Source organism: Balaenoptera ricei, chromosome 1 (assembly GCF_028023285.1).
Source record: "Balaenoptera ricei isolate mBalRic1 chromosome 1, mBalRic1.hap2, whole genome shotgun sequence".
In the NCBI taxonomy this organism is placed as follows: domain Eukaryota; kingdom Metazoa; phylum Chordata; class Mammalia; order Artiodactyla; family Balaenopteridae; genus Balaenoptera; species Balaenoptera ricei.
The window spans coordinates 88,381,318-88,394,830 of record NC_082639.1 but is presented as its reverse complement, the minus strand read 5'-3'; the positions used below and the strand labels follow the sequence as shown (position 1 = coordinate 88,394,830).

At 39.2% G+C, this 13,513-nt stretch overlaps 2 protein-coding genes across 8 annotated transcripts in view; one reads left to right on the top strand and one right to left on the bottom strand.

The window, feature by feature from the left end:
• The window catches only part of TRMT13 (tRNA methyltransferase 13 homolog), a 32,412-nt gene extending 21,713 nt beyond the window's left edge, over window positions 1–10,699 (bottom strand). For 6 of the 7 annotated variants that reach the window (XM_059926967.1, XM_059926941.1, XM_059926960.1 and 3 more), the window contains exons 1-3: window positions 10,449–10,699; window positions 6,352–6,398; window positions 6,198–6,264 (exon numbers count right to left, since the gene is read on the bottom strand). In XM_059926967.1, coding sequence (XP_059782950.1) covers window positions 6,198–6,264; window positions 6,352–6,398; window positions 10,449–10,595 — 261 coding nt within the window. In that variant the 5' untranslated portion in view covers window positions 10,596–10,699. The other variant, XM_059926950.1, reaches the window with a different exon arrangement.
• Window positions 10,700–10,869: 170 nt separating this feature from the next.
• The window catches only part of SASS6 (SAS-6 centriolar assembly protein), a 51,987-nt gene continuing 49,343 nt past the window's right edge, over window positions 10,870–13,513 (top strand). Inside the window, exon 1 of the mRNA XM_059926927.1 lies at window positions 10,870–11,009. Within this exon, the coding sequence (XP_059782910.1) occupies window positions 10,945–11,009 (65 nt within the window). The 5' untranslated portion in view covers window positions 10,870–10,944. The remainder of the gene's footprint in view (window positions 11,010–13,513) is intronic.

Below are 13,513 nucleotides of genomic sequence, written 5' to 3'. Positions count from 1 at the left end.
CTGTATGACAGACTCTAGGTCTGTCCACATCTCTACAAATGACCCAATTTCGTTCCTTTTTATGGCTGAGTAATATTCCATTGTATATATGTACCACATTTTCTTTATCCATTCATCTGCCGTTGGACACTTAGGTTGCTTCCATGTCCTGGCTATTGTAAATAGTGCTGCAATGAACATTGGGGTGCATGTGTCCTTTTGAGTTATGGTTTTCTCAGGGTATATGCCCAGTAGTGGGATTGCTGAGTCATATGGTAGTTCTATTTTTAGTTTTTTAAAGACCTTCCATATTGTTCTCCACAGTGGCTGTATCAATTTACATTCCCAGCAACAGTGCAAGAGGGTTCCCTTTTCTCCACACCCTCTTCAGCATTTATCATTTGTAGATTTTTTGATGATGGCCATTCTGACTGGTGTGAGGTGATACCTCATTGTAGTTTTGATTTGCATCTCTCTAATAATTAGTGATGTTGAGCATCCTTTCATGTGCCCCTTGGCCATCTACATGTCCTCCTTGGAAAGATGTCTATTTAGGTCTTCTGCCCATTTTTTGATTAGGTTGCTTGTTTTTTTGATATTGAGCTCCATGAGCTGCTTATATATTCTGGAGATTAATCCTTTGTCTGTTGCTTCATTTGCAAATATTTTCTCCCATTCTGAGGGTTGTCTTTTTGTCTTGTTTATGGTTTCCTTTGCTGTGCAAAAGCTTTTAAGTTTAATTAGGTCCCATTTGTTTGTTTTTATTTTCATTACTCTAGGAGGTGGATCCAAAAAGATACTACTGCGAGTTATGTCAAAGAGTGTTCTGCCTATGTTTTCCTCTAAGAGTTTTATAGTATCCAGTCTTACATTTAGGCCTTTAATCCATTTTCAGTTCATTTTTGTGTATGGTGCTAGGGAGTGTTCTAATTTCACTCTTTTACATGTAGCTGTCCAGTTTTCCTAGCACCACTTATGGAAGAGGCTGTCTTTTCTCCATTGCATGTTCTTGCCTCCTCTGTCATAAATTAGGTGACCATGCGTGCATGGGTTTATCTCTGGGCTTTCTATCCTGTACCACTGATCTATATTTCTGTTTTTGTGCCAGTACCATACTATCTTGATTACTGTAGCTTTTTAGTATAGTTTGAAGTCGGGGAGCCTGATTCCTCCAGCTCCATTTTTCTTTCTCAAGATTGCTTTGGCTATTCGGGGTCTTTTGTGTTTCCATACAAATTGTAAAATTTTTTGTCCTAATTCTGTGAAGAATGCCATTGGTAATTTGATAGGGATTGCACTGAATCTGTAGATTGCTTTGAGTAGTATAGTCATTTTCACAATGTTGATTCTTCCAATCCAGGAGCATGGTATATCTCTCCATCTGTTTATGTCATCTTTGATTTCTTTCATCAGCATTTTATAGTTTTCTGAATACAGGTCTTTTGCCTCCTTAGGTAGGTTTATTGCTAGGTATTTTATTCCTTTTGATGAGATGGTAAATGAGATTGTTTCCTTAATTTCTTCCAAGACTGAACCAGGAAGAATTAGAAAATATTAGCAGACCTATCACAAGTAATGAAATTGAAACTGTAATTAAAAATCTTCCAACAAACAGAAGTCCAGGACCAGATGGCTTCACAGGCGAATTCTATCAAACATTTACAGAAGACCTAACACTTATCCTTCTCAAACTCTTCCAAAAAATTGCAGAGGAAGGAACACTCCCAAATTCACTCTATGAGGCCACCATCACACTAATAGCAAAACCAGACAAAGATATCAAACAAAAAAGAAAATTACATTGATGAACATAGATGCAAAAATCCTCAACAAAATACTAGCAAACAGAATCCTACAACACATTAAAAGGATCACACACCATGATCAAGTGGGATTTTCCCAGAGATGCAAGGATTCTTCAATATACGCAAATCAATGTGATACACCATATTAAAAAATTGAAGAATGAAAACCATATGATCACCTCAACAGATGCAGAAAAAGCTTTCGACAAAATTCAACACCCATTTATGATAAAAACTCTCCAGAAAATGGGCACAGAGGGAACCTACCTCAACATAATAAAGGCCATATATGACAAACCCAAAGCAAACATCATTCTCAGTGGTGAAAAACTGAAAGCATTTCCACTAAGATCAGGAACAAGACAAGGACGTCCACTCTCGCCACTCTTATTCAACATAGTTTTGGAAGTCCTAGCCTCAGCAATCAAAGAAAAAGAAATAAAAGGAATACAAATTGGAAAAGAAGAAGTAAAACTGTCACTGTTCACCAATGACATGATAGTATACGTAGAAAATCCTAAAGATGCCACCAGAAAACTACCAGAACTAATCAATGAATTTGGTAAGGTTGCAGGATACAAAATTAATGCACAGAAATCTCTGGCATTCCTATGCACTAACAATGAAAGGTCAGAAAGAGAAATTAAGGAAACAATCTTCTACACATCTTTATGTAAAAATACTTTCTTTTTAAACTTATGCCATCTGTCCTACTAGTTCTCACCTGGGAGGCATCTGGAAATGTATGGGGATATTTTGTTCTCAAAATGACTGAGAGGTGCTATTGGGAGACAATTATCTACAGGTCTCTCAATTTTCTGCAAGTCTTATAAGCAAAGGCACTGACCCCCCTCTGTTCCAGACTATCTTTGCAAGGACATTTGTATACCAAGCAATCTTGGAAGATAGAAGTAGTGTCTCCTTCTAGAGCAGTGGCAGGCCTGCTTATTGTACAATACAATAAAGAAATGTCTACTTACGGAACAAAGGTGAGGCAGGTTTCCTTACTGCTCATTTAAAAAGACGTATTTCCTAAGCTTGGCCTTCTTCAGCTATGACACAAGCTGTGCACAAACATGTGCAGCATCCACCAAGACCACTTCAACTTGAGGGAACTTAGGGAACAAAGGGAGTGGATGCAGACAAGAAGCTCACATTGCTTGCTGTGCAGCGAGTAATAAAGCCCTTTGTCTCTGACCCAGGAGTCTCATATCTTCTTCCAGCATCCACAAACCTATGGTAGGCTAACTTGTTAGCTTGAAAATAAGATTAAATTTCAAATCCTTCATACTTCTTGACAAGGGCCTTTGTCATCTGCCACTCAGAAGCCAGGAATTCTAAATACAGGGATGCTCTGAAGTGCACAGGATAGGACTGTCCCACTCGAAATGCCAAAAGCCCCCACTGAGAAACACTGGGCTGTTAAACATCTTCTAAATCTCCCAGCAGTTGTCAACTATCAACCTGTTGGTCATTATCCAATATTCATTAGGAACTTTGACACCAAGCTATTCTTTCCACTAAGTTCAGCCAATTTGACTATGTTTTCAAGCCATCCAACAAATAGCTCTGCTTGACCTTCTTAATTCTAATGACCTTTGCTCCACTTTGGCAAACTACTTTCGGGGCCCTCTAGATTCTGGTGTTACTATGAACCATTTAACCTCTGAAACCTTAAACTTCATTAGCCCATTCTCTGACTATAACTTCGTACTATGTTAGTACAAAGTGTAGTGATTCTCTTGTTCCGAATCATGTTCTTTCACCTTTTAAAGACCTCTATTTTTTCTCAGCTAATTTCTGGCTTCCCTTTCATGCCACCCAGCCTGGACACTCAGTGCCATTGTTATCATTATCTTTCACAATCTGGTTCTCTGTCAAACTCACCCTTACAAAACCTAATGCCTGCATTAATATGACTTTTAACTCCCAATAGTTTGAAAGTTAAAACTGCTGAACACTGCTGAAGCAAAGCTCCTCAGTCATTTGGACTGGTGCCAGTTCAAATTCAGTATCTCCATCAGTCTGACTCTCAAAGATGCTTAGCAATTATTCCGCATAACTCTAATTCTAAACTTTTACCTCTCTCCGCAAATCTCCTACTATACCATCACCTCCCTTAATCACCTTATCTCTTACTTCAGCAAGGAAGTGTAGCTATCAAATGACATCTTTCTCAATTAACCTCCTGTCAGCTCAAATTTGCCTGAATTGATATCCATCTTATACTACTTCCCATCTACGTAAGTGGAAGAGCTATTTCTTCCCCTATTTCTTCCTTTCTACCTCTATTTTGTACCCTATTTCTGCCTGCTTCCTGGGGAGCCTCACACTATCAGTGATGCCCTCTTCTATTTCCAATTTCTTCTTCTCTACTGGCTCATTACTCTAAGCATACAAATAAAACTCTTCTCTGCCATTCTATCTATCTATCTATCTATCTATCTATCTATCTATCTATCTATCTATCATTTATTTAAATTCATTTTTGGCCGCACCACGTGGCACATGGGATCTTAGTTACCTGACCAGGGATCGAACCCATGCCCCCTATATTAGAAGCGTGGAGTCTTAACCACTGGACTGCCAGTGAAGTCCCTCCCATTTTAAAACACAGTCCTTCTGTCCTACCTTCCTCTCTGACTGCTATTCTACCTCTCAAGTTCCATTCATAGACTAGTTTCTTAAAAGAACGGTCGACACTTAAGATTTCTACTGCCTTGTCTTCCATTTACTCGTATATCATTTCAGTCTGATTTCTGCCCACTCCACTCTATTTAATATGCATTTTGCTACTCTTTGATCTTTAACAACTGCCATATTGCCAACCCAATGGATTCTTCTCTGTCCCTACCTTACTTGACTCCACTGTGATGCTAGACACAGCTGATCACTCGTTTCTTTTTGAAATTCTCCTTCCCCTGGCTTCCCATATACCATGCTTCTCTGTTTTCTTCCCTTTCCTACCTCTCCAGCCATCTCTTGTCAATATTTTTCTATGGTTCCTACTAGCAGTTCATCTTTTAGGTGTCAGTGTCACCTAGAGCTCTGTCCTTGGTCTCATGCTCTAATTCCTGCCTACCTCTCATCTTCTATTCAGCTCTCCCCTTGTATTTCATACTTGTCATGTGAGTTACCCATGTTTTCTTCCTTGTCTGGATGACTCTCCTTTGACCTTTAGGTCTCATCTTATGACATTCCTTCAGAAAAGCTTCCCTGACTCCTTTCCCATCTCTCTAAACCCCTATGTCCTCTCCCAAAAGGGTTAGGCTTTTCTCCTTTATTCTTCCATAGCACTCTGTACTTAATCTATTTTAACACATATAATATTGTATTTTCTATCCTTCCACTAGATTGTAATGTTATTTTAAGCAGGGTGCTTGGTACAATGTCTGGCATAAGTGCTCAATTAATATCTATTGAATAAACAAGTCCCCCAACTTCCCCCCAGTTCTAACTAATCTCTTACCCTGGGTAACTTAAAATTCCAAAGCTTCACCTATGATCTGTATGTATTTGACTTCTGAATCTTTATTACTTGCCCAACCTCTCTACTGAGTTTTGGACTGACATATCCAACTCTGAATTTCCAATCAGTCAGCAAGTTTTATTGATTCTGCTACCTAAATAATTCTTGCAAATATCTATATTCTTTCCATCCTCTTTAATTCAGTCTCTTATCATGTCCTACCTGGATTGCAGCAATGCCCCCCTAACTAGACCTTCTGATTGCAAGCCATCCTCCCACATTGCTCTAAGAGAAAGTTTTCTAAGAGATAAATCTGACCCCACCATTTCCTCGCTTGCAATCTTTCAATGGTTCCCTGTATCTTTTAGAATAAGTACAAGTTCCTTGAAAACCTCAAGTGGTTTCTCAATTTCTGCCTCTGCACATATAGTTTTTTCCACTTAGAAAGATTCTTCTTTCTTTTCTTTGCCAAATCAAGACTTAGCTCAAGTGTTATTCCCTCTGGGAAGCCTTTCTTGACCCCTTGGATTTAATTTTAATGCAAGTATGTGCTCTTATCACATGTGTACATACTTCTTTCATTGAACTTATTAAATAATGCCCATTATTTACAAGTTACTTACCAGTCTCAAATAAGTTCCATGAAGGCTGGGATCATATTTTATTGAAATGAATTTAGTAGGCGCTAAGTAAATATTTTTGAATAAATAAACTGTGGAATTATTCTCTGAATACCACTCTTCTTGCATAAAATTCTATTATCTCAATTAGGAGTCTAAGTGGATTCACAATCTGATGTCCTATATACACTCAAATGTATTTGCCATATTTAAGCCTCCTGAGGCAAGAGCCTTGTTAAAAATTCACACTTGTAATCTACTAAGTATATATAAACATTACATACCACACATTTCACCATTCAGTTTTACTGATCAAACACTTACAGGTTTTGGCTTCTCTCTTGAGTTACATTTTTTCAAATGTTTTGCCAGTTGATCTTCATATACTGTGCTAAATTTAAAGAGAAAATTATTTAAAATGAGACTGGGATAATCACTGTTTCCAGCACAGAAAAACCCTTCTCTGACCCATACTTACTGTTTTGGATCTAAAGGACACAGGATTCTTTTCCGAGCATTTTCTTCCTAATTAAAAAAAAAAAAAAAAAAGGACATATTTATTTGAATAAAATATCCAGTTCACTGCTTACAGATACTAGATACAACTTCAGTGTAATCATAAGCTTATGCTATACCAAAACAAGGTAAGGAAACCTTAAAAGGACATTAACAAAACACTGGCAAAATCAGGTCAAAGAGTTTAACAACAAAAATCTCCAGTGTCATGTGATATCACCTCATACCTGTCAGAATGGCTATCATCAAAAAGAACACAAATAACAAATGTTGACAAGCATGTGGAGAAAAGGGAACCCTCCTACACTGTTGGTGGGAATGTAAATTGGTGCAGCGGAAAACAGTAGGGAGATATCTCAAAAAACTAAAAATAGAACTACCTTATGACCCAGCAATTCCATTCCTGGGTACATATCCAAAAAAACCAAAAACACTAATTCGAAAAGATACATGTACCCCAATGTTCAAGGCAGCATTATTTACAATTGCCAAGATATGGAAGCAACCTAAGTGTCCATCAACAGATGAATAGATCAAGATGTGGTATATATATATACACAAACACACACACACACACATACACATACAGTGGAATATTATTCAGCCATAAAAAAGAATGAAATTTTGCCATTTGCAACAAAATGGATAGACTTGGAGGGTTTTATAGTAAGTGAAATAAGTCAGACAGGGAAGACAAATACTGTAGGATATCACTTATATGTGGAATCTAAAAAAATACAACAAACTGGTTAATATAACAAAAAAAGAAACAGACTCACAGATATAGAGAACAAACTAGTGGTTACCAGGGAGGGAGAGGGAAAGGGGGAGGGGCAGTACAGGGGTAGAGGATTAAGAGGTACAAACTGCTATGTATAAAATAAATAAGCTACAAAGATATATTGTACAACACAGGGAACATAGCCAATATTTTATAATCACTATAAATGGAGTATAGCCTTTAAAAATTGTGAATCACTGTATTGTACACCTGTAACATATAACACTGTACATCAACTATACTTCAATAAAAATAAAAAATCTTTGGTGTAGCTTGTTTATGTATATCTGAGCAAATACTGCTTTGGACAACAAGGGTCTATAGCTTCAAACAGGTTATAGAAAAGGCCTACATATGGAATTTTGAATCTATGACAGCACTGACTATAATATACACTATTATTTTAGGTACTACTAAGGAAGAAAAAATGTTGCCAATTTAAATTATAACATGTCATTGATTTTAAGAAGCATTCTGATTTCAGAGATGTTAAAATGTGAAAAAAAAAAAGTATCTCAGAAACAACGAAAGAGATCTTCCTCAACTTATGATGGAATTACAACCTGATAAACCCATCGTAAGTTGACAATATCCTAAGTCAATAATGCATTTAATACACCTAACCTACTGAACATCGTAGCATAGCCTAGTCTATCTTAAATGTGATCAGAATACTGACATTAGACTACAGTTGGGCAAAATCATCTAACAGCCTATTTCATAATAAAGTGTTGAATATCTCATGTAATTTATTGAATACTGTACTGAAAGTGAAAAACAGATGGTTGTATGGGTACAGAATGGTAGTAAGCATATTAGTTGTTTACCCTCGTGATAGCGTGGCAGACGTGAAGCCCTGGCTCCCTGCCACTGCCCAGCAGTGCAGATCGCGAGCCCCGGAAAAGATGAACATTTAAAATTCAAAGTACGCTCTCTACTGAATGCCTATCGCTTTTGCAACATCATAAATCCAAAAAAAATCGTAAGTTGAACCATTCATTGTAAGTTGGGGACTGTCTATATGGTATTTTAACCATTTGGTATGTGGCCCTACTCTACTAGCTTTGCAACTTTTTAGTATAGAAGAGTTACATCCTGTTCGTTTCTAAGTTACATGGATTTAACTACATATACTCGGGGAAAAAAAAGGAATTAATAGTGTTGGCAAGTCTACCCAACATTGATATGAATCTGTATATAACAGGATAGCATAACAGTTAAAACCACAGGTCAGCCAGACTACCTAGGTATGATTCCCAGTTCTATCTATCAGGCTCCTAACTATCAGCTCCTAACTCTACGACCTGAGGTAGTCTTACTGCCTCATCTGAAAGATGAGAATAATATATCTTACCTCCTAAGGGTTGTAAAAATTAAGTGAGCTAATAGGTTAAAAAAAAAACAAAACTGCTTAGCATGGTGCTGTTCAGACAGTAAATGCTAAGTGTTCATGATTAGTATTAACAATTCCTTTTTCAGTTTATTTCAGTTCTGATCTGCCTCCCAGCATATCCATGAAACTATGTACATTGAATTTCATGAACATGCTAAGAGACTTTTCAGTATCTTTTGAAAATATAGTACATTATTCTTCCCTATTTGCTGACTTGAAAGTCTAACCTCCATGAAAGAGAAGACTCTGTACTAACCTCCCAAAGCTTAACGATAGAGTAGGGGAAAAAAGCACTTCTAAAATTTATTATTTGGGTTTACAAACAGGGCTTCTCAACCTTGGCACTACTGATATTCCAGGTTGGATAATTCTTTTTCGTCCTGTCCATTGTAGGATGTTTAGCAGAATCTCTGGCCTCTCTCCACTAGAAGCAAGAAACACTCTTCAGTTGTGACAACCAATATGTCTTCAAACATTGTCTGGGGGTGCTAAATCACCCCCATTTAAGAACCACTGGGTAAAAATGAGTACAAGTGATCTCAGCCATATACGACACTTAAGAAAAAAAAAAGACAGAAACAATACACCCAACTATAACATAAATTACAGATTCAGTAGGATGCCCAAAACTGAAAACCAAATCATAGTCATGGAAAGTGTTTCCACTTAGTGTTTTGCAGGCTTTTTTCAAGGGATTAATAACATGATGTCATTCCTCTCCAGGAACATGGATCACCCTGTAAGGATCTATTCATATTCTACCACTGTCACCGTCTGCAGTCACCTCTGGGTGTCTGATTAAGGTGAAGTGTAAGGTCTTAGAGTGAGAACCAAATCCTCCTCCTATCAGAAAGTTCATTTTTCAATCAGGGGATGTTTGCTGGTGCTCTCAAAACCAGCCAATACAACAGAGAGTGTACTTCAAAGAGTTCCCATTAAGTCACAGGTCACCCACATTCCAAAACAAGAATAAGCTTGTTTCAGTACACTTCACCCTAGGCAAATATAAGCCAAATCAAAATATGAACTAGAGCTATAGCTATGAGGGACAGTAGAAGATGAAGGGGTTCTGGGGGCTTATCTGTACTGGATATTGCCTAGAAGAATAAACCATCTAACAAAGAAAAATAATGTAAATAATACTGGACATTCAGAAGGCATAAAATCAGACGCTTGTCTCTTTGGTTTAATCTTTCTAAAAGCTATTAAACATGCTCTTTTTCTATTAGCATTTTACTGTTCTTGTTTTTTAAATTTCCTATCATATATATCCTAAAGAAACACACATACTAAAGTTATATGTTGTTTGACAATACAATCATATGTATAATTGAACAAAACTGTACACTTTCTGTTCTCAATTTTAAAAGGAGAGTCAATTCTTCCATGTTTTAAAATCTTTCCTTCCCCTTTTCAGCAAAGTAGTTATTAGTTGCTTTCAAAAGATTGTACGTCTAAATAAAAAATTTAAAAAGTTTCTCTCAACCGCATTGACAAGAAGTTATTATCATTCACGGAACAATGAAAACACAATTAGTGAAACCTTGGGATGCTTCTTTGATCGCTCTTCTTTCTAAACCACCATTTCCCATCAGGAAGGCGGAGAGTGAGCGGAGGGCAAGAAGCGGTAGTCTGCCGTAAAACTAAAATCTAGCATTACCATGAGTTGGTATCAAGATAAACGGGTCACTGCTGGCGCTTTACTTAGTACAAGAAAACACTGCACTTCACTACGGCTCATCATCTCTCCCTAGGGAGGCCAGGACTGCGTTTATCACAGGAAAAGCTGGAAAATCCAGGGGACTGAAGCAGAAATCTGTCAGAGGGGAGGTGCCGGACCAGGAAACTTATTTCCGACTCTCGAGAGGGTAAGGCGATACCAGACCTCCGCGGCTCCAGCGTGTTCACCACAGAACCTTTTTCCTGCTGCCACCACCATCCTGCAGAAGCGCTTCTTCTTTTCCACATAGTAGCCACATCGCCCCTCTGCTGGAAAGCCAGTTCCCTGCGGCGTCGGCGCAGAAGCCGCCATAATTCAGGGCTCACTTTGGGTGGCAAGCATTGATCGGGTGAAGAGAGGAAAAGTTGTCAGGTTCTCTCGGGTCTCCTTCCCTTAACAAATATGTCTGCCTCGGGTCCAGCCACGCAGGATAATGCCCGGAACTACCGCCCCATCCGCCGAAAAAAACCGGAAGAAGCTGATGGTGGCTGGCGAGGTCCAAAGTTTCCGCCTAGCCTCTCTGTTTTATTTTTTCCCCGCCTCCTCCGCGGAAACCGAGCGCCAAACTCAAACTTTAACAGGACCCGGACGTCTTTTAGGCTAGTGCTGCGGGCCGGGCTTGTTGGAGTTTCCCGCACACCGGCCGGGGAAGCGGCTCAGCATGAGCCAGGTTCTGTTCCAGCACCTCGTCCCGTTGCAAGTGAAATGCAAAGACTGCGAGGACAGGTGAGGTCCGCGTTACCCCGTGCCCGCGGATGGCGGTTGGGGTCGAGCCAAGGGGGAAGATGGCGGCCCCAGCCAGTGGGCCCCGGCCTGCGGCTGGGTGTCTGGCAGGAGTCCCCGGGACGTGGAGGGAGACCTAGCTGGGACCTAGTGGCTACCTCTCACTAAGTCCGCCGTTGCTGAGGAGGGAAGGGTGTGAGGAATGGGACGCTGACCCGCATCAAGCTAAAAAAAACAAAAACAAAAAAAAACTTTATCACTGAACATTCTCGTGGACAGTGTAGCCCCTTTCTCTCTTTTTGACAGGTAAGCACTCTGGCCCAGAGAACTTTATTTACTCGAGGGCTCACGAGTTTACAGCAGGGCGGGCACTAGAACTCAGGCCTTGGCTCCCAGCCTTTTTTTTTTCTCTCTCTTCTTTGAATTATATTGGAAGTAAGTTTAAGCTTCGACTTAAAAAAAAAAAATCAACTTTATGGTATATTGCCTTTTTTTTCACATTAGTTACTAAAAATAGATTACGTTTAATAGACTAAAGACAGTTGGGGAAAACTACAAGTTCATCCATTCATTTTTTCATTCAACAAATATTGCATACTTGCAAAACGCCCTGCTGGGCCCTGGGGATACAGTGGTCAGGAAAAAGTCCTTGTGTTCGTGGAATTCACAGTCCAGTTGGGGAGGAAATAAAGGCCAGTCTCACAGGTAAATGCGAAATTACAACTGACTAAAGAGGTGGTGCTGTTGAGGCTTAAATAGAGAGATCTGGCTGGAAGTCAGGAGATTTCAATTTCGTGTCAGTTCCACCACTGAGTGTCAGCTGTCTTAACTTCTCTGAACTGTAAGTTTTCTCCTTTGTAAAACTGATAGAGCAGGCCTACCTACATGGTTGGTTGTTAGGAGGATCACGTGTGAAAATGTGTGGGAAGACTAAATGGTGTGGAAATGTGACGTATGAAAAACGAAGACACTGCTGTATTAAGCTGCCAGTAATGTGAAAGTAGTATATAGTGCAGAATCCGATTCCGAATCAATTGGCAGGCCAGGCAAGGAGACGGTACCAAGACCAGCAGCTGTAAATGGAGATCTATAGGTTAGTTGGTCATTCTTTTGTGCTGCCCAGCATGGGAGCCACTGTGGTTGTTGGACATTTGAAATGGAGCTAAGCTGAACTGATGTAAGAGTAAGATGCACGTTGGACTTTAAAGACTTACTAGGAGAAAAAAGGAATGTAAAATATTTCAGTTTTTATATTGATTATGTGTTAAGGTGACAATAATGGTATATAGGGTTAATATTAAAATTGATTTATCTGTTTCTTTTAATTTTTTAATGTGGCTTCTAGAAAATTAAATATTACATACGTGCCGTATATTTGTGGCTCCATTGTAACTCTATTGGACAGCTGTGTTCTAGAATGATTACAGAAAGATAAAAGAAAGGGAGGGCATAATTCCTGATCCCAATGTTGAAACTCCTAGCTCTTCTCCATCTCACTACATTGTCATCACAGTTATCTTCTTAAAACACAGTTTCAGGGCGTCCCTGGTGGCGCAGTGGTTGAGAATCTGCTTGCCAATGCAGGGGACACGGGTTTGAGCCCTGGTCTGGGAGGATCCCACATGCTGCGGAGCAACTAGGCCCGTGAGCCACAACTACTGAGCCTGCGCGTCTGGAGTCTGTGCTCCGCAACGGGAGGGGCTGCGATAGTGAGAGGCCCGCGCACCGCGATGAAGAGTGGCCCCCGCTCTCCGCAACTAGAGGAAGCCCTCGCACAGAAACAAAGACCCAACACAGCCATAAATAAATAAATAAATAAATAAACAAACCCAAGAAGTTTAAAAACAAAAAACAAAAAAAAACACAGTTTCAGCCTTTTTAGTCTTTCTGTCTAGAAACTTTTCGTATATTCGTATCACCTATAGCAGGGGTCAGAAAACTAGAGTCCGTGGGCCAGATAGCCCACTACCTTTTTTTGTAAATAAAGTTTTATTAAATTTAGCCATTCTCATTTGTTTAGGAATTGTCTGTTGCTGCTTTTGTGGTATAAGGGCAGAAATGAATAAATGTGACAGACCTTATAGCCTGCAAAGCCTAAAATATTTACTCTTTGGCCTTTTACAGCTAAAGTTTGCTGACCCTTGACTTACAGGAAAAACAATCCAGACTCTTTAGTTAAAAGTATTCAAGGCCAGTTCAGCTCAACAAATATTTATGAATTCCTACTGTGTACCAGGCACTGTCCTAGCTGCTGAGAAGCTCCCTTCCTCCTCACCACCTTCCTCCAACAACAGCAACAGCAAAAAAACAATTTTCATTCTATCCCTCAAGGAACTCACACTTTAACAGGGGAAACAAAAAAATCTTCTTTTGAGAGGCAGCATAGCATAGGTTAAGAGTTCAGGCTCTGATAAACAACAAGGTCTTACTATATAGCACAGGGAACCATATTCACTATCCCATGATAAACTGTAATGGAAAAGAATATGAAAAAATATATATTTATA